We start from the raw sequence: 27,281 nt of genomic DNA, 5'->3' as shown, positions 1-27,281 counted from the left end.
GAAGGAAAGAAGGAGGATGAGAGAGAAGCAGTGAGCAGCCAAACAAGAGGAATACCCAGGGTGTGGAGATGGAGAGAGAAAAGACAAAAACAAACCATAACATTACATTGTGTGTCGACAGACATATCCAGGAGTTGACGTGCTTCATGAACAACGTGACACATATGGGCGAGTACACACGCAGACACAAAATGGAAAATGAAGCGTCAGGCACCGTTTTGTTTGTTCTGTGCACTGAGACAAAAGACTTGGACATGGGGGTATTGGGACATCAACCATAGAACATTGGTTTTGTTTTGTCCAGTACAAAAACAAGAGACAAGGAAAAAACAAGAATTCTACAATCACAAAGACATGGACCACAGGGTGAACCTAGAAGAGAAACACACTGGTGGTGAGTGTGTGAGTGGGGTCCAGTTGAGGCACACTGGCAGGTTGTGGGGGAGGAGGGGGTGAGGTTGGTGCCCAGGGAAAGGAGTGACAGTGCAGCAGAGTGACAAAGAGGGGGTTGTGGGGGTAGCTCGGAGGAACACGTGTTTGACAATCTGGTGGTTACGTCATCATGGTCGTAACAGGTGAACTCAGCAGACACTGGTGGGTGACAGGGCAAAGGTTGACAGTACATGACCTCATCAAAAGAGGAGGTGACAGAGAGAGTGAGGAAGAGGAGGAGATGGACAGATTAAAGGAGAGAGAGAGAAGGAGAGGGGTCTGGGAGGTAGTCAGTCGAGTGCTCTTCCTGTACTGTAGTAACCTGGTGGTTGTTGGGAAGGGGTCAGTCTCAGGAGTTTCCTGGTTTAGTTCAGGGTTGGTGGATGGAGGGTCACGTCACACAGCGGTTACTGAGGAGAGCATCTCTGAGAGGAGAGAGTGGATGGAGAGTGGAGAGGTTTAGAGGTACAGGACATAGTAGTAGTAGATCCAGAAGCGGACTTGATTGACCTGAGAGAGAGAGGAAGGATACAACTGAGCAGTGGGCCCAGGCTCATCACAACCCTCACTGTAGGCCCCTTGACACACAGTGAGTTGAGTAAAACAGGTGAATCTGATGCATCCAAAAGGCTGAATTCTGTGGATGCACATTCTCTTCCTCCCTCAGGCAGACAGTCGTACTACTGTACATGGATGGGTAGTTAGGTGGTAGCAAGGGTGAGGGTGGTGAGAACCCAGAGGTCCTTTACTGCTGAGCCTGAGGAATCCATAGACTGGCAGTTCAGTGTTGATCTTACAGAGGTCAAACAAACATACCCAATAGAGGGATCAAATCTGTTCCACGTAAGAGGAGTGTGTTGGTTTTGGGAAGAGAAAGGCGAGGGAAGTAGTTTGTCTTTGGGTTCTCAAGATGTTTGACTGATTTTGAGTTCAATGGGTGAGCAAAGAGTTGGTTAGACAGCTATAGTGGATCTACTTCCCCAAAAACAGAGCCTTGGGGTGGTCAGACGATTGATGGTCTTGGGGACGGAGGAAGTTTAGAAGATGGTGCACTCAGATCCTGGTCCATTCTGCTGTAAATGGCCACGGGGCAACGCCAAGAGTGAAGCTTCCATTTACCCCAGGTCTGAAGTTCTGATGAAATGTTATACTCCGAGACATGACATTCAGTAAATCTATGAGCGCCTGCATGATGTACAGTTTACAAGTGTAAGTATTTGTGTATGTGAGTACTCACTCTGCAGTGCTGAAGGCCACCTCAAAGTTGTGTCTGCGGTTGGCAGGGGTGAGAGAGGAGTAGTCAAAGGCCTCTGGGAAGAAGTTATGGACCAGGGCACAGAACGCCATGCCATCACTCCAACTGGACGAGAAGTTCTGGATATCCACATTCTGCAGGGGGAAAGAGAGGAGGAGAGAAATGATTCAATCACAAAGCATGAGCCAATGGTCACCCAACAGACTTCAGAGTATGTGAGAGAACACAGCATTGCTGACAGAGAACACATGGCGGAATGTTTTGCATGCAGTAGAGGGGTTATATAAAAGACCTAACCCTCATACCAGGATGAACTAAAGTGTGAATGCCTCAGATCTGGACACTCAGGATGGTGCCATTGCGGGTTGGCTCACCTGGTATGAGCGGGTCTTGGCGCGGCACCAGTCCAGGAGCATCTGTTTGATGGAGTTGGCATTGGGCACCACGCAGCTAGCCGAGCGCTGGACTGTGTTCACCTTGGCAACTGCTTTATTTCCTGGCCTGAAGAAGGGGGATCGGTTTATGCTAGTTTTGACGTTTTCTCCTTCTTTACTATTCTTAGTCATTTATATCCTCACCCTCCGCTCTCCTTGTCCAGTTTCTCGATCATGGCTTTGCGGGACTGTGCGGCGGACATCTTGGGCAGAGTCTGGGCTCTCATCAGCTCCTTGCGCTTCTCTGCCTGCCGGCGCTCCGCAGCACGGGACGCCGAGTCGTCCTCGCGGTCAAACACACTGATGGATGGAAGAAGAAAGGAAGAGAGAGAAGGGGTAAATTACTGTTCAACACAATGTCAGTCAATCCTATAGGGGTTGCTGAGAAGGAGGGTTAAAGACACAGAATTCAATAGAACACAGTATTATATTGTATCGCTATGGGTTCAGTGCTCACCTGCCCACTTTCCTGGTGGAGCTGCTGCTGGAGGTAGAGGAGGAGCAGCTGTAGGACTTGGACTGAACTGTCCCCACTAGAAAACACAGGGAGGTGGTGGAGAGACCACACAACACCATATATGGATAAAAAGAGTGATAGTAATCAAATGATGACAATGATGAAAATGCTGATTTAAATTAGTAGGAGGCAGATGTGCTGACTCACCGTCTGTTTTCTTCACATAACTGGCCTCCATGATGGTGCTGTGAGCTGTCCTGCTGCCATCACCTAGACACACAAACATAGAAATACATTTGAAGTATTTCATCTGACTTGGGAAGATCATGCACGGTTAAATACGGGATAGTGTACTGCCCAAATATGTCAGCCATGTTGTCAGCCTAATACATGGTGTATGATTGGCTTACCAGACTGGGCAAAGCGGTCTGTCTTGGTGACTTGGCTGAGGGTGGAGCCATCAGCTGACATCTCCACCTTCCTCATGACGACCTCTCCAGCTCCTCCTCCCGTACGACCCTTCTGAGTATGCTCCACTCTCTGCTGCCGAAGCTCCGCAAGACGAAACTCCCGCTCCTTTTCTCTCTGGTCTGAGATAGAGGATGGGAGGGAGGGAGGGAGGGAGGGAGAGTGTCAGTGGAAAAAGAGGGAGAGGAAGGCACTCAAGTTGACAGCCTCTCTCTGCTACAAATAATAATAATATAATAATATATGCCATTTAGCAGACGCTTTTATCCAAAGCGACTTACAGTCATGTGTGCATACATTCTACGTATGGGTGGTCCCGGGGATCGAACCCACTACCCTGGCGTTACAAGCGCCATGCTCTACCAACTGAGCTACAGAAGGACCACAAAGCTAGAGGTACATTTCAACATTATTTCCAAAGTATCATCACAGACAGCCACCCACAGATGAAAGCCAAACACAACCAACCCCAGGCGGTGCTGTGGTGGAGCACGTGCTGGACAAACATATCAAAGTGCAAACAAAGACTCTGAACATCACGTCAGGTCGCTGAGATACTGGCATAGAAAGGCTACTAAATGCTGTCCAACACACTGATACCATAACACCAGTACTGACCCGATGCCTTGGGGGTTCTAGCAGTCTTACCTGTCCATTTACCTTCCTAAGCACCAGACCCACCGAATAACTCTCATTATCACTGAACTATATTCGTCAGGTCTCTCATTTACGGGGTTAAGGGCAATACAGGGATGAACTGGCTGGTTAGCTACTGAGCCCAAGGAGCATTCTCTGACAGAGTTCTGAGCCCTTTCTGGAGTGTCAAAAAACAGTTAGCCATTATGTGGAACAACATGAGGTGTGTTTGCCCTGTGGCAGTGACATCATGACAAACATCACGACTCATGCGTTTTAACAGATGTATTAGCATATCCCTCATTGTCCACCATACAGGCTCCTCATGTCCTTGGTTTCTGCTGGTCAGTTCATGATCAATGTGTATCACTGAGAAAACTCAATGACGAGCTTCAAGCACAATAACAGCACTGGTAGGACAGTATTGTTGACAATGAGGGGATACAACCAAGTGGGACATTGACAAATGACAAAAACGGATGCATACTCTATTAATATAATCCACACAAACACAAAGGACGTTCCTACCTATTTCCTCTTGAGTACATCCCAGTTCGGCCTCTGAGAGCAGGATGTGAGAATGTGAAAATAAGAGCAGAAAAGAAGAGGATGGAAATAGCGAGAGATGAGGCAGGTACATAATGCAGACTAGATTTGATGAAGGTCATCTACCAGCAGAGACCCAGCAGTTAAAATAATGATAAAAGGAAGACAATGATGGAGAAAAGACAAGACGGCAAAAAATATGAAGAAATAACAAAGAAATGGATAAGTTAGAGTGAAAAAAGCAGTGAATGAAGAAATGAGGTTGAGGTATAGAGTGGTCAAGTAAGTAGAGAGCGAGAGAGCGATAGATTGAGAAAGGGCAAGGTGATAGAAGTTGCAGAGGGGGAAGGGACAGGAGGTTGGTTAGTCTGGCTGTGGTCTCACTCTCACCTCTCTTCCTCTTACGCAGATCTCTCATGGCCTGTCGGATCATCTTCCTCTCCTCAAAGTCCTTTGACTCATCCAGCTGTGGGAAAGAACAGGACAGGTGGAAGGAATGAGAGGGGTCGGTCTTCGGACAAACTCTGTCACATAGCTCCAAATACCCACATACAGCACACACAGTGTAGTGCACACACACACACACACACACACACACACACACACACACACACACACACACACACACACACACACACACACACACACACACACACACACACACACACACACACACACACACACACACACACACACACACACACACACACGTAAGGGTATGACCATTCCAAATGTACATTTTCCCAGCAGACCAGATTTAACCCCTCACTAATACACATAAACAACACCAGATTCCAACAAATCTGGGGATTTGAGGACTAAGTGTGTGTGTGATATGGGGAGGGGAAAGTACCATTTTATCCAGGAGCTCCTCATCGTCGATGGCGGCCAGCTGTTCTGCGGTCAGTTTTCTGGAGCACTCTTCGAATTTGTCCCGAGGTGGCGCATAGGAGCCGTTGGGTACAGCAGCCGGGGGCTGACAGCAGGCCACCCGCACTGAGGGCTCCACTGCCAACATGGGCTCTGAGGCCATCTATGAGGGAATTGTGAATTATTTTCAGGTTATACAGATTTTAAATCAGAATTGTCATCCATTTTAGACTGAAAACCATGGCCACTTTATCCTCAGTTAAGGGTCAATGTCAGTGGCAGCACAGATAAACACATACAAAAGCCCATTAGCGTTGGAGGTCAATCATACTCAAACAATTCCCCAGCTGATGAGAAACCATAGGACCAGGACACACCAAGCCAGGGGAGAGACAAAAAAGGGAGGCTTCCAATCCATCAATCCCTAAAGCTGTGTTTACAGAAAAGACACAGAGGCTTGCTGACATTTAGGATGGAATGAGCACCAGAGGATTTCAAAAAAACTTCCTGGAATCTTTGACAGTGGGTACATGTACACTTTCACACCCTCATGCCTCCCAGGCCCTCCAGATCCTCCAGATCCTCCCCAGGCCCTCCAGATCCTCCCCAGGCCCTCCAGATCCTCCCCAGACCCTCCAGATCCTCCCCAGACCCTCCAGCTATTCAGTTTTTGTCACAGAGAGTGAGGATTAGTATACAGCAGGGGTACGGTATCCTGCCAAACATTTAGCCCCCTCTCAGTCGGTCTAAACCGTACGAGGCTTCCATGAACAGAGGGCTCATGTCATGTCACAGGGGTAAAGCACTATTTTGGCTATGGGCCCAGAGAGCTGCATTAATGTAAATTATGTAGGATAGACGCCAGCTCCATTCTCCCACAGGATACAGGACTATACACACTACAGCACTGTAAAAGCACAATCACATTGTCCAGAAGCAGATAGCGCACCCAGTCATTGCTGTAACAGACGGGAGAGAGATGTAGGGTTTTTGTGTGCCTTCACTGCTGACAGGTGAAGAAAGGAGATGAGTCATGGACATAAACACAGCATAGTCTTCCATTAAGATACCACTGTCTGGCTTTTTAACAGTGTATTTTAAGGGGCCATAAAGCCTATAGACATCTTGAATAGATTTCCATATGGTGCCACATGCCTTCTGCAGACTACAGAGGCTTGGCTTGTCTGCCTCTAGACTGCTGCTTTTGTTGTAACAGAGTCCAGGTCCAGATTTAGCCCCAGACTGCTGGCACTGTCCCCATCAGCTCACACCCTCCACCCCCTCGCTCTTCTCAGAGAGTCTAGCCAAGGAGAGGGTGCCCACCCAGTGTGATCCAGGGTGGCCTCTGGTTCTAGAGGTCTGGACTGAAACTCAGGGGTCTGACCCATGGGACAGGTCCTAGTGAGAGCCACTTGACCGCAGTGGAATGTTATTGGACATGGCCCTGCCAAACAAACAATGCCTCACTGGAAGAGAGTGGAAGAGAGTGTGGCCATGGCGAGGTTAAGGGTGAGGGAGAGGACATATTCAACTTAAATGGTTATAGAATTCATTGGTGATTAGGGTAACAGTTATAGTGACCTAGGAAGAAATATTTTATTTGTCTCTCTAGGTCTCCCAACATGAGAATGGACCTCATATTCAGAGTGGCTGGTGTGCCTAACACTATGCCAGTGTGTAAAAGTGTCTGTAGACCCATAGGACTAGGTTGCACTGGGGAAACAGAACTGCATATATGATGAATAATTAAACACTGGGAAAAAAAGATGGGTATTCAGTTTTCTTTAATGAGTGTGAGAGTGGACATATGGGTGTCTGGTGTCTCTAACATTATGCTATTGAGAGTGTCTTTATAGACCTACAGAACTAGGTTATGTAAGCTGGTGAGACAGAAGTGTATCTATATAGTACCTTGTTATGAAAAGTAGGGGTTGGGTAAGGTCAGCCTCCATGCACCCAACTCATCCATCTGTGACATGGCTGAACTCAAAAGAGAACAGCTTCCCTGGGTCTGGAGAGGCTGATGGACAGGACCAGCTGAATTGGCAGCATTACTGGGCCTAAGAACCCAGTCCAGCTGAATAACTAGAGGTAATACCAAATAAATACCCTTCAATATCCCTTAAAATGTCCTCAACACACACACAACACTGTTACTCGTGACCAAAACAGCAGAAAGGTCAGCATGTTTCAGAGCCTATCAGTGTTAGCTGTGTTTAATACCATTAGAAGGTACAGAAGTCAGAAGTTTAAATACACCTTAGCCAAATACATTTAAACTGAGTTTTTCACAATTCCGGACATTTAATCCTAGTAAAAATGCCCTGTTTTAGGTCAGTTAGGATCACTACTTTATTTTAAGAATGTGAAATGTCAGAATAATAGTAGAGAGAATGTTTATTTCAGCTTTTATTTCTTTCATCACATTCCCAGTGGGTCAGAAGTTTGGTAGCATTGCCTTTAAATTGTTTAACTTGGGTCAATAAGTTGGGTGAATTTGGCCCATTCCCCCTGACAGAGGTGGTGTAACCGAGTCAGGTTTGTAAGCCTCCTTGCTCGCGCACACTTTTTCAGTTCTACCCACATATTTTCTATGGGATAGAGGTCAGGGCTTTGTGATGGCCACTCCAATACCTTGACTTTGTTGTCCATAAGCCATTTTGCCACAACTTTGGAAGTATGCCCGGGGTCATTGTCCATTTGGAAGACCCATTTGTGACCAACCTTGAACATCTTGAGATGTTGCTTCAATATATCCACTTAATTTTCCATCCTCTGTTTGCCATCTATTTTGTGAAGTGCACCAGTCACTCCTGCAGCAAAGCACCCCCACAACAGGATGCTGCCACCCCCGTGCTTCACGGTTGGGATGATGTTCTTTGGCTTGCAAGCCTCCCCCTTTCCCCTCCAAACATAACGATGATCACGATGACGAAACAGTTCTATTTTTGTTTCATCAGACCATAGGAAATTTCTCAAAAAAGTACCATCTTTGTCCCCATGTGCAGTTGCAAACCGTAGTCTGGCTTTTTTATGGCGGTTTTGGAGCAGTGGCTTCTTCCTTGCTGAGCGGCCTTTCAAGTTATGTCGATATATAGGACTCGTTTAACTGTGGATATAGATACTTTTGTACCAGTTTCCCCAGCATCTTTACAAGGTCCTTTTGCTGTTTTTCTAGGATTGATTTGCACTTTTCGCACCAAAGTAAGTTAATCTCCAGGAGACTGAACGCGTCTCCTTCCTGAGCAGTATGAGGGCTGCGTGGTCCCATGGTGTTAATACTTGCGTACTATTGTTTGTATAGATGAACGTGGTACCTTCAGGCGTTAGGAAATTGCTCCCAAGGATGAACCAGACTTGTGGAGGTCTACAATATTTTTCTGGAGGTCTTGGCTAATTTCTTTTGATGTTCCCATGATGTCAAGCAGAGGCACTGATTTTGAAGACGGTAGGCCATCCACAAGTACACCTCCAATTGACTCAAATGATGTCAATTAGCCTATCAGAAGCTTCTAAAGCCATGACATCATTTTCGGGAATTTTCCAAGCTCTTTAAAGGCTCATTCAACTTAGCGTATGTAAACTTCTGACCCACTGGAATTGCAATACAGTGAATTAAGATAAATAATCTGTCTGTAAACAATTCTTGTAAAAATGACTTGTGTCATGCAAAGTAGATGTCCTAACTAACCGACTTGCAAAAACTATAGTTTTTTTAACAAGAAATTTGTGGAGTGGTTGAAAAACTAGTTTGAATGACTCCAACCTAAGTGCATATGAACTTACGACTTCAACTGTAAGTAACAGAGGGCCGAAAGAGAGGCTCTAAGTTTGCAGCTCCTTGGCTGGCTTTCCCCTTACCCCAGTCATAACAGAGCAGAGCTGACCTTCTTGACCTGGACTACAGCAGGCTGCAGGGTTCAAGATCACTCTGACTGCCTCTAGAAGATTGAGGAGCATTTCAGGCCCAATCTACTAGTGCCCTAATCACAAAGGGTCTGGACCAGAGGGGGCCTGATGGTGTGACATTGCTGTTCCACACCTGAGATGTAAATCAGAGAGCACACCCTGGCTGTGAACCATCAGAGATGGGTTTTGTTCAGTATCTGACCAGGAGCACTGTAAAGCGTGAACTCTGAGCCACATATCCCATAATGACAAGTAGAGGTAAGGAGTTTCTAATAGATTGAATTGTAGTCCAAGTCCAACAATGTTTGGGACTTCTTTTTGAGGAGAATGCCAAAGAAACATAGGGAGCCCAGTGTTTCGGCAGTAGACCAGAGGCTATCATCATGACCAGGCTGTTACTCAGAAGATTAAATGACAGCAAACAGGATACTTCCTCCCAGCACAGGAAGTGTGTCCCCTGACACATTTCCCCTGACAGAACACAGACACAAACAGGAATACATGCACAAACAAATACTCTGCCAGGGCACCTTAACAAACCCCATCATCCACCCAATGGGATAAAAGCACATCAGTGACAAATGCAGGTGTCACACTGAGACAACGAGAGGGGAGCTGGCAAGAAAGAGTGAGAGAAAAGGTCCTGGATTGTGGATGATGTGGGATGATAAAATAACCTGCTGGAAAAAGACAGGAGGAAAGAAGCAGGGACGACAGAAAAGCATGCAGATAAAGCCGGTTAGTTTCAGGTAAATACACCTCCAACACAATGATAACCAACACTGAGACGTCAGTGTTGATGGCTGGTTACAATGTGCTCTAATCTGCAGACTGAAGCTGTCAAGTGGAGCACTAGTACAGCCAATAAAACCAAAAACGAACCTAGACTGATCAGATGTTCATTAGTACCAGTAAGACATGGGAAAATGTGTCATTCAAGATTTCAGATCAGAGGAAAAAACCTAGGTGTCAAATAGGGAAGAGAGCCTCAGTAAAGAGTAAAAGGCTGGAAATTATGCCGATAAATATGATGGCGGGAGGGGGTCCATACAGCCAGAGAGAGAGAGGCGTATCATGCTGTTGCTGCGTGAGATGCCCCCTAGTCCTATCAGAGAGGAGGTGGAGGAAGAGCGACGTGTGGCAAAGGTGGGGGACAGGGACAGCCTCAGGTTCCCAGTCTAGCCCATCAGGCGTTTTACGGATGAGGGGTGTGTTGGGTGGAAGTTGGAGGTCATTCGGTGTGACAAAGGCTGTGTAAGTTGGGGGTTCAGGCAGCTCCACGGCCTGACACAGAGCTTCCATCTGGTGGGCCAGCCTCTCCTGCTGGATACAAAGCCTCAGGTTCTCCCCCTGCAGAGCTGCCAGAACTGTGGAGAGAGGAGCCACGCGTTCCGCAACCTTCTGTAGCCGTCCCACAACCGCCCCCATCACCCTCCTCCTCAGCCTGCTCTTGGGGTAGCAGGTCCCCTCACCCTCCTCCTCCTCAGCCTGCTCTTGGGGTAGCAGGTCCCCTCACCCTCCTCAGCCTGCTTTTGGGGTAGCAGGTCCCCTCACCGTCCTCCTCCTCAGCCTGCTCTTGGGCTAGCAGGTCCCCTCACCGTCCTCCTCCTCAGCCTGCTCTTGGGCTAGCAGGTCCCCTCACAGTCCTCCTCCTCAGCCTGATCTTGGGGTAGCAGGTCCCCTCACCGTCCTCCTCCTCAACCTGCTCTTGGGGTAGCAGGTCCCCTCACCGTCCTCCTCCTCAGCCTGCTCTTGGGCTAGCAGGTCCCCTCACAGTCCTCCTCCTCAGCCTACTCTTGGGCTAGCAGGTCCCCTCACAGTCCTCCTCCTCAGCCTGCTCTTGGGCTAGCAGGTCCCCTCACCGTCCTCCTCCTCAGCCTGCTCTTGGGCTAGCAGGTCCCCTCACCGTCCTCTTCCTCAGCCTGCTCTTGGGCTAGCAGGTCCCCTCACCCTCCTCCTCCTCAGCCTGCTCTTGGGGTAGCAGGTCCCCTCACCCTCCTCAGCCTGCTTTTGGGGTAGCAGGTCCCCTCACCCTCCTCCTCCTCAGCCTGCTCTTGGGCTAGCAGGTCCCCTCACCGTCCTCCTCCTCAGCCTGCTCTTGGGCTAGCAGGTCCCCTCACCGTCCTCCTCCTCAGCCTGCTCTTGGGCTAGCAGGTCCCCTCACAGTCCTCCTCCTCAGCCTGATCTTGGGGTAGCAGGTCCCCTCACCGTCCTCCTCCTCAGCCTGCTCTTGGGCTAGCAGGTCCCCTCACAGTCCTCCTCCTCAGCCTGCTCTTGGGCTAGCAGGTCCCCTCACAGTCCTCCTCCTCAGCCTGCTCTTGGGCTAGCAGGTCCCCTCACCGTCCTCCTCCTCAGCCTGCTCTTGGGCTAGCAGGTCCCCTCACCGTCCTCTTCCTCAGCCTGCTCTTGGGCTAGCAGGTCCCCTCACCCTCCTCCTCCTCAGCCTGCTCTTGGGGTAGCAGGTCCCCTCACCCTCCTCAGCCTGCTTTTGGGGTAGCAGGTCCCCTCACCGTCCCCCTCCTCAGCCTGCTCTTGGGCTAGCAGGTCCCCTCACCGTCCTCCTCCTCAGCCTGCTCTTGGGCTAGCAGGTCCCCTCACCCTCCTCAGCCTGCTTTTGGGGTAGCAGGTCCCCTCACCGTCCCCCTCCTCAGCCTGCTCTTGGGCTAGCAGGTCCCCTCACCGTCCTCCTCCTCAGCCTGCTCTTGGGCTAGCAGGTCCCCTCACCGTCCTCCTCCTCAGCCTGCTCTTGGGCTAGCAGGTCCCCTCACCCTCCTCAGCCTGCTTTTGGGGTAGCAGGTCCCCTCACCGTCCTCCTCCTCAGCCTGCTCTTGGGGTAGCAGGTCCCCTCACCGTCCTCCTCCTCAGCCTGCTCTTGGGCTAGCAGGTCCCCTCACAGTCCTCCTCCTCAGCCTGCTCTTGGGCTAGCAGGTCCCCTCACAGTCCTCATCCTCAGCCTGCTCTTGGGCTAGCAGGTCCCCTCACCGTCCTCCTCCTCAGCCTGCTCTTGGGCTAGCAGGTCCCCTCACCTTCCTCTTCCTCAGCCTGCTCTTGGGCTAGCAGGTCCCCTCGCCCTCTTCCTCCTCAGCCTGCTCTTGGGGTAGCAGGTCCCCTCACCCTCCTCAGCCTGCTTTTGGGGTAGCAGGTCCCCTCACCGTCCTCCTCCTCAGCCTGCTCTTGGGCTAGCAGGTCCCCTCACAGTCCTCCTCCTCAGCCTGATCTTGGGGTAGCAGGTCCCCTCACCGTCCTTCTCCTCAGCCTGCTCTTGGGGTAGCAGGTCCCCTCACCGTCCTCCTCCTCAGCCTGCTCTTGGGCTAGCAGGTCCCCTCACAGTCCTCCTCCTCAGCCTGCTCTTGGGCTAGCAGGTCCCCTCACAGTCCTCCTCCTCAGCCTGCTCTTGGGCTAGCAGGTCCCCTCACCGTCCTCCTCCTCAGCCTGCTCTTGGGCTAGCAGGTCCCCTCACCCTCTTCCTCCTCAGCCTGCTCTTGGGGTAGCAGGTCCCCTCACCGTCCTCCTCCTCAGCCTGCTCTTGGGGTAGCAGGTCCCCTCACCCTCCTCAGCCTGCTTTTGGGGTAGCAGGTCCCCTCACCGTCCTCCTCCTCAGCCTGCTCTTGGGCTAGCAGGTCCCCTCACCCTCCTCAGCCTGCTTTTGGGGTAGCAGGTCCCCTCACCGTCCTCCTCCTCAGCCTGCTCTTGGGGTAGCAGGTCCCCTCACAGTCCTCCTCCTCAGCCTGCTCTTGGGCTAGCAGGTCCCCTCACAGTCCTCCTCCTCAGCCTGCTCTTGGGCTAGCAGGTCCCCTCACAGTCCTCCTCCTCAGCCTGCTCTTGGGCTAGCAGGTCCACTCACAGTCCTCCTCCTCAGCCTGCTCTTGGGCTAGCAGGTCCCCTCACCCTCCTCCTCCTCAGCCTGCTCTTGGGGTAGCAGGTCCCCTCACCCTCCTCAGTCTGCTTTTGGGGTAGCAGGTCCCCTCACCGTCCTCCTCCTCAGCCTGCTCTTGGGCTAGCAGGTCCCCTCACCGTCCTCCTCCTCAGCCTGCTCTTGGGCTAGCAGGTCCCCTCACCGTCCTCCTCCTCAGCCTGCTCTTGGGCTAGCAGGTCCCCTCACCGTCCTCCTTCCTCAGCCTGCTCTTGGGCTAGCAGGTCCCCTCACCCTCTTCCTCCTCAGCCTGCTCTTGGGGTAGCAGGTCCCCTCACCGTCCTCCTCCTCAGCCTGCTCTTGGGGTAGCAGGTCCCCTCACCCTCCTCAGCCTGCTTTTGGGGTAGCAGGTCCCCTCACCGTCCTCCTCCTCAACCTGCTCTTGGGCTAGCAGGTCCCCTCACCGTCCTCAGCCTGCTTTTGGGGTAGCAGGTCCCCTCAGCCTGCTTTTGGGGTAGCAGGTAGCAGGTCCCCTCACCGTCCTCCTCCTCAGCCTGCTCTTGGGGTAGCAGGTCCCCTCACAGTCCTCCTCCTCAGCCTGCTCTTGGGCTAGCAGGTCCCCTCACAGTCCTCCTCCTCAGCCTGCTCTTGGGCTAGCAGGTCCCCTCACAGTCCTCCTCCTCAGCCTGCTCTTGGGCTAGCAGGTCCACTCACAGTCCTCCTCCTCAGCCTGCTCTTGGGCTAGCAGGTCCCCTCACCCTCCTCCTCCTCAGCCTGCTCTTGGGGTAGCAGGTCCCCTCACCCTCCTCAGTCTGCTTTTGGGGTAGCAGGTCCCCTCACCGTCCTCCTCCTCAGCCTGCTCTTGGGCTAGCAGGTCCCCTCACCGTCCTCCTCCTCAGCCTGCTCTTGGGCTAGCAGGTCCCCTCACCGTCCTCCTCCTCAGCCTGCTCTTGGGCTAGCAGGTCCCCTCACCGTCCTCTTCCTCAGCCTGCTCTTGGGCTAGCAGGTCCCCTCACCCTCTTCCTCCTCAGCCTGCTCTTGGGGTAGCAGGTCCCCTCACCGTCCTCCTCCTCAGCCTGCTCTTGGGGTAGCAGGTCCCCTCACCCTCCTCAGCCTGCTTTTGGGGTAGCAGGTCCCCTCACCGTCCTCCTCCTCAACCTGCTCTTGGGCTAGCAGGTCCCCTCACCGTCCTCAGCCTGCTTTTGGGGTAGCAGGTCCCCTCAGCCTGCTTTTGGGGTAGCAGGTAGCAGGTCCCCTCACCGTCCTCCTCCTCAGCCTGCTCTTGGGGTAGCAGGTCCCCTCACAGTCCTCCTCCTCAGCCTGCTCTTGGGCTAGCAGGTCCCCTCACAGTCCTCCTCCTCAGCCTGCTCTTGGGCTAGCAGGTCCCCTCACAGTCCTCCTCCTCAGCCTGCTCTTGGGCTAGCAGGTCCCCTCACAGTCCTCCTCCTCAGCCTGCTCTTGGGCTAGCAGGTCCCCTCACCGTCCTCCTCCCCAGCCTGCTCTTGGGCTAGCAGGTCCACTCACCCTCCTCTGCCTGCTCTTGGGGTAGCAGGTCCACTCACCCTCCTCCTCCTCAGCCTGCTCTTGGGGTAGCAGGTCCACTCACCCTCCTCCTCCTCCTGCTCTTGGGGTAGCAGGTCCCCTCACCCTCCTCCTCAGCTTGCTCTTGGGGTAGCAGGTCTCCTCACCTTCCTCCTCAGCCTGCTCTTGGGCTAGCAGGTCCCCTCACAGTCCTCCTCCTCAGCCTGCTCTTGGGCTAGCAGGTCCCCTCCCCTCACCCTCCTCCTCCTCAGCCTGCTCTTGAGCGAGCAGGTCCCCTCACAGTCCTCCTCCTCAGCCTGCTCTTGGGCTAGCAGGTCCCCTCACAGTCCTCCTCCTCAGCCTGCTCTTGGGCTAGCAGGTCCCCTCACAGTCCTCCTCCTCAGCCTGCTCTTGGGCTAGCAGGTCCCCTCACCGTCCTCCTCCTCAGCCTGCTCTTGGGCTAGCAGGTCCACTCACCCTCCTCTGCCTGCTCTTGGGGTAGCAGGTCCACTCACCCTCCTCCTCCTCAGCCTGCTCTTGGGGTAGCAGGTCCACTCACCCTCCTCCTCCTCCTGCTCTTGGGGTAGCAGGTCCCCTCACCCTCCTCCTCAGCTTGCTCTTGGGGTAGCAGGTCTCCTCACCTTCCTCCTCAGCCTGCTCTTGGGCTAGCAGGTCCCCTCACAGTCCTCCTCCTCAGCCTGCTCTTGGGCTAGCAGGTCCCCTCCCCTCACCCTCCTCCTCCTCAGCCTGCTCTTGAGCGAGCAGGTCCACTCACCCTCCTCCTCCTCCTGCTCTTGGGGTAGCAGGTCCACTCACCCTCCTCCTCCTCAGCCTGCTCTTGGGGTAGCAGGTCCACTCACCCTCCTCCTCCTCCTGCTCTTGGGGTAGCAGGTCCCCTCACCCTCCTCCTCAGCTTGCTCTTGGGGTAGCAGGTCTCCTCACCTTCCTCCTCAGCCTGCTCTTGGGCTAGCAGGTCCCCTCACAGTCCTCCTCCTCAGCCTGCTCTTGGGCTAGCAGGTCCCCTCCCCTCACCCTCCTCCTCCTCAGCCTGCTCTTGAGCGAGCAGGTCCCGATCACCTCCTCCAGATCAGACTGCGCACATAGGCTGTCTGGGCTGCCCACCAGAGAGCCTCTGAGGCCGACAGAAAGTCTACGTTCACACCAGGCATGGTGGGTAAATGCTCTCAATATCACCAGTCACATTGAAGGTCTGATACTGTTACAATGAGATGCAAAACCTTCGCTGTCAACTCAGCGCTAGGAACCAAGTACTGGAATCGGGCTCTAAATCGGGGGCTGGGTGTTGAGTTTTTGAGTATGTATCCCCTGGGAGAAGAGGGCAGTAGGCTTTCTCTCAGTCAGCCTGTTTATAAAAACCCTCCAAAACAACTCTCGTTCTTTATACCCCCCACCAATCTCCACTCTTCAGGGACCTGGTCCCAGACAGCCAATGAGCATGCACGGAATACAGTTTCTAAGGCAGCAGAGGCCCCCACCCCCTTTTCTTCTCCTCAGGTGCCATAGACGGTCTATTTATCACTGGCCCTGTCTATTATTCCACTGAGCCAGTCAGGGCCTGTTGGACTAGTGGGGGCCAGAGGAGGAATACTGGTGGCACCAATTCAGAAACGCTCCCTCCCTCCCTCTACTTTTATTTAGAGCCTTTGTCCTTTACAACTTGATTGGCAGGCGACTGGGGCTTTGGGCATGGCCGACTGGGAGGGCTCAGCTAGCCTCTCAGGCTTGACATCATGAGTCAGTTGAGCTGCATGGGTCAGGTCATAGGACAGGCCACCAAGGGTAAGTAGAACCAAAGAAGCACACAGAGCCATGAGAGAGAGACCGAGGGTGGTGAATGCATTGGGCTATAGAAAACCTGATTCTAGCTGACCGTGGCTGTACAGAAGGCTCTTGCAAAAGGCCAGCTGCTTTCTGCAGTGTGCTTGCTTTGGAACTTGCTGATAGAATATCACAGTGATCGGACCAGCTGCTGTTACTTGTGCATGCTTCAAGTGCTTTATCTGTCAAGTTGAATGCTTTGAGACAGCTGAATAGTCTGTGTCTTCATGAGAACGTGTGAGTCCAGTATGTGTTTGTTTGTGTACGTGTATCAAATGCTTATACCAATTACAGAACTGTAGGTGTGCACCAATCAAATTATTTTAAATAGCTCAAATTACTGTATATCAGGTGAACAATGTTAACGCAACACAACTATGCCCGCTGCATGAAAAGCTCTTCTTTACCCCTGGTACACACGCCTAAATGGTGCTTGACTAAGTAATAAAGCTACAACTGAATGAGATATCATTCAAATAGCTACTCAATTAAACTCTGTTCACTGAAAACAAGGAATTGTAACTCAATCATTAAAAAAATAAAACAGTTGTATTCATTTGACATGGTGGTTTATTCACTGTATGACCCTGGAGAGTGTTGTTTTCCTGGGATTTAATGGAGAGTGGAGCAGCCTCCAGGAACAGCGAGCCGGCCATAGAAACTGTGACAAGGCATGCCAGGAGAAGTGGGTCAGTCTCCGTCAGGGACATCGCCCTAGTCTGGCACACACACAGAGTGGCATCTGAACAATGTGACAAGGTTTGTGTGTGTGTGCATGCTTGTAAAAATTATTATTATTATTTATTTTTGTGCATATTTGAGCATGTGTGTTGGAGAGGGAGAGCGAGAAGAGTCGGAGACAGAGCGAGTTCATGTGTGGATGTTCTCTATATCTCTGGATGTTCTGTATATGTTTAATATTGCAAGTGTCTGTATTTATGCCCCAAGGCACACCTGTGTGAATCAGATGGACATTAATTCCATGTGTCTCAGAGACGACAAAATGTCTTTGGCCGTTTTGACCCCGCTGTAGTTATTTACGAGTGTCTAAAAGTCAGCAGCTTGGCTGGGTTGGCTGGGACACCCTGGCCCCCCTCCGGGGGAAGAACAGCAGAATGGGATAAATGCTCTTAGAGCACAGCTTTAAATCACATAGCCATAAAACTCCAGGGATGAAACAGGAACACACTGCTTCTGATATTCATGGCTCCACAGATCAGGATCATCTCCAAAATAGGCAGAACCCCCCTACAAAGTTCATACAATGGGGCACATGTGTGCTGGTTGGGGGTAACCTATCTTCAGAGAGTATGTTCAGGCTGTGCTGCCAATAGGGTGATTAGTGGGCTATTTGACTTAGGGGGCAGGACTGACAGTTAATCATTCACTGTGGGACCGTGGCCAAATAACCCAGTACAGTGTTGCCAGTGTGACCCAAGGCTCTGCTGTGATCTCCATGCTCACGGGAAAGCTACTTACTGCCTGTCTGTCATCGCCACAGAGACAGAAAGATGGCATTATTTATAACCGAGGGCACGGGGGCAGCAGACAGCCTGAACTTGTGGGTGGCAGAGATGAGCGGGTGGGTGGCAGCAACTCTTTACAACACTCCCTCTTTTTCACTTTCCCTTAGCCTCAGTCTCTGTTTCACCTTTGTCTTTCTGTACTTTCTCTTTCCATATTCTGCCCTCTCTCACTGTCTCCCCTACTTACCCATCTGTCGATCTTACTTACCCTCCATTTCTATCCTTAATGCTTCCTCTTTTTAATGTCCTTCTACTTACCATCACTAATTTACCTCTCCCTCACATGCTTCTTGCTCGCTTTCTTCAGAGTTGATGCGTTTGTATTATTCTGCCCATTGTAAGACTCAATGCTACCCTATCTGCATTATCCCAGTCTCAAAGCTTATCTGACCTAAAGTAAGCTGTCATTAAGTAACTGGTTGTGTATAGGGGTGATAATGGTAATAAGGTTTGAAGACAGACCACCAGAGAGGCGCAGAGGACCACCCACACAGATCACAGTCTGTAGCCTCATTTACCAAACACCAATAAAGACCAACTAAAACAAAACAACCCTCTTGTCATAAATCTCTGATGGCAGGACATCCATAATAGGACTGTTCCATCAGTGTATACATCAGACAACCCTACATTCCTATAGAGGAAAGAGGACTCTGAATGAGGCTCACTGTCAGTTCCTGTTGATGGTGGCACTGGAAGCCAATCCATCGTCCTGGTAACGTCGTTGTAATGCACCCTTGAACTTCCATGGGCCCGAGAGACTGTGTGGACAGGTGGTGGGGTCTGGGCCCTGGGCAGAGTTACAGTGCAGCAGCCCAACTCTCCCCTGCTTGATGCTAACCCAGAGTGAAAACAGCGACTGCCAGCATCTCCCACAATCGCATTAGCAGAGCAATTTCCACGATTGCCTAATAACCAGAATAAGCCTGATGGCAGCTCCCAGAGGGAGGATAACTCAAGGACCCTGCTCACTTTCAGAATCCAAGGAAAGAGTGGAGGCCCACCGGTGGCTCTTCCATACTCACAGTAATCATAGAAGACATGAAATGTCATGCGAAAGTCAGTACCAGTGTTCTTTCTGCTTGCTTGTTCAGCAACGTTTGCATCTGCATTACCTACCCGCTAATATGCTAATGCAACATGCCAATGCAAGCAGAATGTACAGCGTGTTACACTTTGCTAGCATGTGTCAAGTTCAAAGGCTTAACCCCTACACTGCCAGAGCTGTATTACAATCACATTAGTAGCATAATAACAATTTAGGGCTTAAGTAACAGTAACTGATACACCATGCTGGTGACTTGGGCTGAAAGAAAAGTCCCCAGTGTGTCTACACAAAAATGAACATTGGCCTTGTGATCTTATTATCTTATAAAATACGTGTGGATTCCAGCAGTACACATTCTAAACCACAGCACATGGTTTTAATACCTGCAAACAATAGAAGTGGACGTACCGGTGTGCAGTGGTTCTATCCATGACAATCACGAGGTACCAAAATTCACCACTGATATTTGGAAAAGTTTAAATAAAATCGTAATACATCAGACATATTTTTCACTCTCCACCGTAGTTACCTACTTGTCCTGACGACGCTTAGCTCAGTCAAGTATACACCTCATCTTCTGCAGAATGAATGTATGCAGTCTTGCCTCTTCCTCGGTCAGACTGGCTCAGTCTGTCTGTGTGTAAGAGCCACCAATCTGTCTGCAAGAGCCACCAATCTGTCTGCATCTGTCTGGATGTGTGTGACTACAGGGTTAACTGCTAGAGACAGTTTCTGTGCAAAACCTTTACTACTACCCCCAAGCCCAGCCAGCGTCCTCCCAGCACAGCCCTGATAAACCAGTCAGTGCCCTGATCCCCTAATCAGATTACTGCCCCACCCTTCATGGGGGGTGGAATACAGGACAATTAATGAGTGAGTAAACTTGACTACACTTCTCCCTTACCCTCCATTCACTGCCTTTCATTCAATCGCCACAGAGCTTTTTCCTTCATGGAAGGAAGGGAAAGTAGGCAGACTGAGGACAGAGTCTAACCCTCACTGATAGGTCAGGGCACTGCAGAGCCTGGGTGGTCTCTTCCCTCTGCTCACCACCTCAACTAACCCATCTGACTGGAGACATCAGCACCAATCATCAACAAACCTGATGACTCTCCACCAATCACAGTGCCTGAACCCTGGTTGATGGTAGAGGGGCTCAGGTTTTTTTTACGGTATGAGAAAAGATGAAGAATCTGTGTCCTTGTCTAGTTGAGTGGCTAGAGATGAATCTCAGGAGGGATGAAACAAAACGAGAATGAAGAGTGCCCAGTGCACATCCCTCCCTCTCCTTTACTCTCGCTGTATGTTTATCATACCATACAAGGACAGATGTGACCCCTCGTTTATTTTTTATTTAACTAGGCATGTCAGTTAAGAACAAATTCTTATTTACAATGACGGCCTACCCCGGCCAAACCCAGACGATACCCTATGGGACTCCCAATCCCGGAAGGTAGTGATACAGCCTGGAATGAAACCAGGGTCTGTAGTGACGCCTCTAGCACTGAGATGCAGTACCCTAGACTGCTGCGCCCTTGGGAGTCTCTCTCCCTGACCTCTCAGCGAGGGTGAGAGTCTGGGCTAAAACAAAAAAGATACCCAACATGAAAATCAGTTATAGATGTTAAAGGGATAGTTTACTCAAAAACAATGATTTTGGAACGAACAGTCCCTTTAATGAGGGTCTATTAGGGAATTCCCCTCAACACCAGTCTGTGTCCTCAGGGTGATCGAGTGAAAAGGAGCGTACACTTTTATAAAATCTCTCTATCGGCATCTGAAGCACTTGCTTTTAGGGGCCTTTGGGTTGGTGTTCAATTCAATAAAATTAAGCTGCAATTGAAACTTCAAGGCAAGTGGAAAACCATGACTGTTCAACTTACAGTCCAACATTGATAGCTGCTATAGGCATGACATGCAGAACTCCTGTTTGACAGGTTATGTTATGGTCATCACACCCGGTCTATCTGCCAGGTCAGGTTACAGTTACCTTGAAAGAGGAGCCGTAGGTAAGGCTGGAGGAGGACATCTTGAAGGGGGTCGCTCTGAGGCCCAGGGTCAATTCTGCCAGGGAGAGAGAGGGAGACATACAGGAAGATACTTATATGGAGCTGAAATGTCAAAAGCTCGATAAAAACAGTCATTTAAAAACAATGTCACAGCACACCACCAGTATGTATCCTTAAATATTTACAACAGGCTTAAGGCCCCTAAGCCTTTCTTTTGGTATATTGCACATGATGATGTTCCCATGTCCCTGAGTGTGTTGAGGGGGCCATCACTCACTGACATGAGCTGCCATGGTGATGGGAGGTCTCATATCTAACCAGTGAGTCACACTATGGACAAAGCCGTCACTAATATAAACACTCATGTTCTATTCCTCTCTGTATGGATACACACATTTTCACGTGACCAGTGCACTAACACCCCACCCACATAGTAAGCTGGAGGCCATCATAAGACCGCATCTGTCAGTTTAACCGCAGCTATAAAACAGAAGTGCTTGTTTGATCCGTTCCAGTGTTCTGTACTGCACAGCCAGTTCTGTACTGCTGGGAGAACTAGTCATTATCCTAGCCTATCTTCAGTCTGTCAGGGAGCAGGGAGCTTCCAAAATAGGACCCCAAAGCCATTAGAGCATATTAGGCTTAAAAGCAACAATGCCGGCCTCTTGAAGAAGCTCAGTGGAGCTGTCGGAGTGTCTGGGAGGAGTACTCAGAGGCTGTAGTGGTCCTATACAGGCAAGGTCTTATGTGAAGGGTTTGGGTTGGAGGTCCTGGTGGCTGGAAAGTGCTTGAGAACAAGACTGGCTTTTTGGACAGATCTCCACAGCAGACTGCTTCTGAGATGCACCAAAACACTAACATACACATACAGAAACACATTCTGTATTGACAGACACAATCAAGTAGGTGTCCTGGAAATGCAGTTTTAATGCCTGTTTTCTACTTTTACGTTGACAACGCTTTCCTGGATACAACGGTACAGTGTGAGTGTTTGACTGGCATTTACAGTGGTACATTTACAGCGATGTCCATAGTCTGTTGTGGACATCGCCAACTCTGCGGGATGCCACAGAGAGACCACAGCGTATTGTAATGTCGAACATAAGGTAGCTAGCTACACTCTAGAACTGCCCGTTGTTGTGTGTCCCTATTCCCATACCACTCTCCCACCCCCCTCCACACAGTGTGCCTGTCCATCACAGACACAATGCTGCTCCATATCCACAGCAGATCCCTGTTCCCACACACGCTCCCTGACCCTGGCCTGTCCTCAGCCTGGGGTTCAGCCCTGCTGCTGACTGCCCCCTGCCCCTGTGGCGTCTCTGGTCTCCCATGGCAACAGGGATTCCAGTGTGATCTGAAGGCTGATATTAGCATGTAGAGGTGGAGCTGGGACAGAGCAGGATACATATCTACACTGTCTGCCTCCAGTCCACACACAGGCACAGTGCATCTGATCTGCTGCAGTACACTGGGCTGGAGGGATGGAAAATGTCCCTCTATGTTCCACTGGTAATGCTTGTTGATCTATTCTAAGATTCAGGGGGAAATTCAAGGGGGTTTATATCATTTCAAATATCAACTTCTGTTTTGGGATTTAACACATATCCATATCAATCAAAATTTGTGGTCTGTAAAGATAAAGAATCTGGAACCAGAAGTCTTATCTAGCATATCCATCACCAAGTACACAGCTCAAAGAAAGGCCACAGTAAACCACCCAGCACATCATGTCTCTAATGTGCCCAGACGGTAGTGAGTGATGTTTGGGAGGGAGGAGTGTTAGGTAGTGCTCCTACCTGCTCTCTGACCTATGGGGTTGGTGGAGATGCGTGGGGCCAGGTTGCCTCTAGAGGATGAAGAGGTGGTGGTGCGCCCATCTTTGATCTCGATAGTTAGGAAGGTCTTCATGTCGGGGTCTGCTGCTCCCTTGCTGTCCCGCTGTGCAGATGCTCTCCCTGGGGTCTTGTCTTCCTTTGAGCCGCCCGAGGCGTGCCACAGCTTTTCAGCCGCCTGCTTTGCCCCGCCTACAGCGTTCAAGGATTGAGCAGCGCTTTGCAGAGGTTTGGTGGCCACGCCCCCTGGATGAACTGTGCCCTGGCATTGGACATGGTTCTTTGAGGAGGAGGCGGATGAAGAGTAGGATGTAGAGCCTACATGGGGTCTCCCGGGTCTGTCTGTAGGGGTGGTGATGGATACTACTTTGGTCACTGCTGTCTGCTTGGCTGTCCCTGCTGCTGGCCCCTCACTCAGCTGGGTGACTCTGCCTAGGACTCGGGCACTGGGGGCTGTCGCGTTCCTCAGAGACTGAGAGCCCCTCTTCAGGACCGGGACACTGGGACTGGGCTCCGTGAACTTACGCATACGGTCCCGCACAGAGTTAGCCCGGCCGAACGGGGCCAAGACAACCGGCTCTTTCTTCTCAGGAACTGCAAGACAGACAGAAAGCATGAGTGGAAATTATTTAAACACAGTAGCAAAGAACAGAGGAACCCAGACACAGTCAAGTAATACAAACTCAGTAGCTAATTACCCAGCCCCCCTGGTACAGCTGACACACAAAGACTGGAAACATTTCAAAGTCTTCAGCAGGGCAATATGCCTAAAAGTCCTCAAACTCAAAGCAGCACTCTTACTGACACTAGCACTCTTCTCATGCTAAACCACTTTGCAAATCCCTTGACTTGATTTCCCTTCTCTCGCTCCCCCCCCCCCCTCCCTTTTTCCAGCCCCCCCTCCTTTTCTTCAATCCCCCTCGCCCGCCCTCATTCTCCCTCATCTTCAGTGCGTCAGCTTAGGCCATTAGCTGACAGATTTGCTCAAGTTCTAGGTTGCCTGAGTGTTTCTGGATTCATGCTCCTTTCTGTACAGCAGAGCGATGGTCTGATTTCCCCACATATAGGGAAAGGCTCCACACTCACGTAGAAAAGCATTTCCTTCCCTCTTAATAATCTCGATTTAGTGTTTTTGAGAATAACAAGCTTTTAGGAGTCTGGGGACACAGAGAGGAGAATATAAAGAAGGGCCTTCTTATATCTTGCCATCCAGTCCTCTAGCGGTGAGCCCTCACCCCTTCCCCTGTATGACTGGCCCTATATGGTCATGCTGGCCCTACAAAGCTTCTCTGGATGGAAGCCATTAAACTGATAGGAGTTAGGTAGCAAGTCGTCTTGATTATATTAGATGAACAGCTATAACTCAGCAGTGCTAAGGGGCTCAGTTCATTGATCCTCTGGTGAGAGGTCTGTTATCAACACTGCTGGTGGAGTTTCACAGTAGAGCACCAGAAATGAGCCACAAATCCACCCTGGCTCCCACTTAATGTCAGGCAAAAACATATACACTACCGTTCAAAGGTTTGGGGTCACTTAGAAATGTTCTTGTTTTTGAAAGAAAAGCACATTTTTGTCCATTAAAATAACATCAAATTGATCAGAAAAACAGTGTAGACATTGTTAATGTTGTAAATGACTATTGTAGCTGGAAAGGGCAGATTTTTTTATGGAACATCTACATAGGCCCATTATCAGCAACCATCACTACTGTGTTCCAATGGCACGTTCTGTTAGCTAATCCAAGTTTATAATTTTAAAAAGGCTAATTGATCTTTACAAAACCCTTTTGCAATTATGTTAGCACAGCTGAAAACTGTGGTTCTGATTAAAGAAGCAATAAAACTGGCCTTCTTTATACTAGTTGAGTATCTGGAGCATCAGCATTTGGAGGTTCGATTACAGGCATCCAGTGTCTGTGTTCTTTTGCCCATCTCAATCTTATCTTTTCATTGGCCAGTCTGAGATATGGCTTTTTCTTTGCAACTCTGCCTAGAAGGCCAGCATCCCAGAGTCTCCTCTTCACTGTTGACATTGAGACTGGTGTTTTGCGGGTACTATTGTGAGGCAAAAATGTGCTTTTCTTTCAAAAACAAGGACATTTCTAAGTAACCCCAAACTTTTGAATGGTAGTGTATAGATAAGGTTTGTATCTGCAAACATGCTCACCTGCATCATTTGATTTTCTGAGAGGAGTGAGTAAAGTATATCTGACCTGAAAGGGGGGGGGGGGAGAAAAGAGAAGATTCAATTAGAACATAGCAATAGGCAACACAGGGCAATAGTGCAGATCCATGGGATGGCAGTGAGGATCGTCAACATTATGTAACAGTTTGTCGCAAGGGAGGCGTGTTTGGGGCTGATCTTTTTTTGGCTGAGGGGCCATGGGGCCTAGATGTGCCTGAGCCTTCATAGCGCAATGTAAACACATGGAAGATAAGCATACCATATTGCAGAGTTCTATAAAAGAGCTTGGAGCCTGCGTTGGGTAAACACTCCCCATAAGGGCAACAACGTGGCGTCATGGTGACCCAAGTCTCTGATGAGGCCATTGAGCAAACAATAGAGACTCAGAATGCTTCAGCAGCCATCTCCTGCCTGTGTGTTTGGCTGTTGCTGGGCAGCCCCAGCGGCTCTTCCTCTGACAGCAGGTGAGAAAAACCAAGATCTGAGGGGAACCAGAACCAGCTGAGCACAAGAAAGGATTTGGGCCGGCTCTGAGGTGCTGAGTTTATTTGTGTAGCCAAGTAACCATAGTCAAACAGAGCTTTTAAACACGTACAGAGATATTTTATATGTTTATAGCTGTCGACGTTACAAAGATGCTGCTGAGAACTGGTGCTTCAAAAGAGAGGGAGGGAGAGAAGGAGTGAGAGAGGAAGTGAGGGCGAGAGGGAGACATGCCATCATAGCTCAACACCCCCCTCTAGTGGTGTGATAACCTATATATTCTACCTTTCTACCTGGAGACACAGCAGATCATGTCAGCAAGCATTACCCAGAGAGATTCAACAAGACTGTACCTTCTGTTCCTGGATGTCTCCTCTTTCCTTGGCACTGCCATTGAGCAGGCCACTGTGGGAGTCTGGGGCTTTCCTGAATAGGACGGCCCCATCAGGCTGATAATGGTTGGTAGTGGTGCTGTCCTGATGGGGCTGGTCTGGATGGTGGTTGGTGCTTTCAGCCTCGGAGTCTGTGTTGAAGGAGGAGCTACTCATGGTCACCTCTGGCTGCTCTACTCGGCTCCGGCCCACAGACAACACGCCCACGCTCAGGTCAGACGTCCCTGAGTCCAACCGTTTCCGTGACAGGAGCCCTGCGCCGTCGGAGGTCTCAGAGCCCAGGGGGGCTGGCGGTCCCATACTGGAGTCTGATGTGCCAGAGTCCAGTCTCTGTCTGAAGTGGGACTCTGAGGCCCCAGAGTCCAGTCTGCCTCTGTGGGCGGAACACTGGCTTCTGTCTGATGCTCCAGAGTCCACCCTGGTCCTGAAGGCTGAGCCCAGGCTCTTTTCTGATGCTCCAGAGTCCACCCTGGTCCTGAAGGCTGAGCCCAGGCTCTTTTCTGATGCTCCAGAGTCCACCCTGGTCCTGAAGGCTGAGCCCAGGCTCTTTTCTGATGCTCCAGAGTCCACCCTGGTCCTGAAGGCTGAGCCCAGGCTCTTTTCTGATGCTCCAGAGTCCACCCTGGTCCTGAAGGCTGAGCCCAGGCTCTTTTCTGATGCTCCAGAGTCCAACCTGGTCCTGAAGGCTGAGCCCAGGTTCTTTTCTGATGCTCCAGAGTCCACCCTGGTCCTGAAGGCTGAGCCCAGGCTCTTTTCTGATGCTCCAGAGTCCAACCTGGTCCTGAAGGCTGAGCCCAGGCTCTTTTCTGATGCTCCAGAGTCCACCCTGGTCCGGAAGGCTGAGCCCAGACCCAGACTCTTCTCTGAGGCTCCAGAGTCCAGACGGGGCCTGGAGGCCAGGCTGCGTTCTGAGGATGTCGAGTCAGAACGCTGGCGGTGAGATAGGACCACGTCCGGCTCTGATGATGTCACATGGTCCCGGGTCGGTGGGCGGGTCAGCAGAGGGCCCGGGACTTCATCCCTCACCAGGGAGTCCAGAACCAGAACCATGCCTGAGTTGGAGTCTACAAAACACAAAGACCACAATACAGTGAGTGGAACATACCCATGAGTAGATCTAGTATAGTGCCCGAGGAACACATACCATGAAAATACAACTCTGTTGTGTACAATTCTGTTCTTGCATTTTTTTTCAGTTTCTCTAACCTAACATAAACAAGATGGAATGTAGGATCACGTGAGGAGTTGCTGGACAACTTGGGAACTGCTGATGAAAATTAAAGGTTTCCGCAGAGGCCAAACCCCCAAGAGCACAGTGTGAGAGACATGTGAGCGCCACTGAGGAGACACAAGGGGATGTAGGCATTTCCTCCACACTTGACTCAATTCCTGGACCAGATGTCTGTGTGTGTAAAAGAGATTAGTACACTAGGTGGTTAGCAACCAGCAGGAAGTGCAAGGGGAACTGGAAGTGGGGTGAAATGGAGAATAGAACAAGTTCTTCCCTCCCCCGGTCTGAATCCAACCTCCTTCATTCCTCCTCCTCTCATCAGGAAACCACACTCCAAACACTGCAGTGCCCAC

The 27,281-nt window shown here is 50.6% G+C and overlaps 1 protein-coding gene across 15 annotated transcripts in view; it reads right to left on the bottom strand.

Annotated features, from left to right (window-relative positions):
* The window catches only part of LOC118358374 (smoothelin-like), a 54,922-nt gene that overhangs the window by 4,317 nt on the left and 23,324 nt on the right, over window positions 1-27,281 (bottom strand). For 8 of the 15 annotated variants that reach the window (XM_052478830.1, XM_052478831.1, XM_052478838.1 and 5 more), the window contains 13 exons: window positions 25,659-26,761; window positions 24,805-24,850; window positions 22,603-23,232; window positions 20,785-20,858; window positions 5,082-5,261; window positions 4,619-4,694; window positions 4,211-4,243; window positions 2,989-3,168; window positions 2,786-2,848; window positions 2,579-2,654; window positions 2,266-2,421; window positions 2,062-2,188; window positions 1,670-1,821 (listed from right to left, as the gene is read on the bottom strand). In XM_052478830.1, coding sequence (XP_052334790.1) covers window positions 1,670-1,821; window positions 2,062-2,188; window positions 2,266-2,421; window positions 2,579-2,654; window positions 2,786-2,848; window positions 2,989-3,168; window positions 4,211-4,243; window positions 4,619-4,694; window positions 5,082-5,261; window positions 20,785-20,858; window positions 22,603-23,232; window positions 24,805-24,850; window positions 25,659-26,761 — 2,896 coding nt within the window. The remainder of the gene's footprint in view (window positions 1-1,669; window positions 1,822-2,061; window positions 2,189-2,265; window positions 2,422-2,578; window positions 2,655-2,785; window positions 2,849-2,988; window positions 3,169-4,210; window positions 4,244-4,618; window positions 4,695-5,081; window positions 5,262-20,784; window positions 20,859-22,602; window positions 23,233-24,804; window positions 24,851-25,658; window positions 26,762-27,281) is intronic. The other 7 variants (XM_052478833.1, XM_052478839.1, XM_052478834.1 and 4 more) reach the window with 6 other exon arrangements.

Source organism: Oncorhynchus keta, chromosome 25 (assembly GCF_023373465.1).
Source record: "Oncorhynchus keta strain PuntledgeMale-10-30-2019 chromosome 25, Oket_V2, whole genome shotgun sequence".
In the NCBI taxonomy this organism is placed as follows: domain Eukaryota; kingdom Metazoa; phylum Chordata; class Actinopteri; order Salmoniformes; family Salmonidae; genus Oncorhynchus; species Oncorhynchus keta.
Note: the sequence above shows the minus strand (reverse complement) of the source record. Positions and strands in the feature narration are given on the sequence as shown.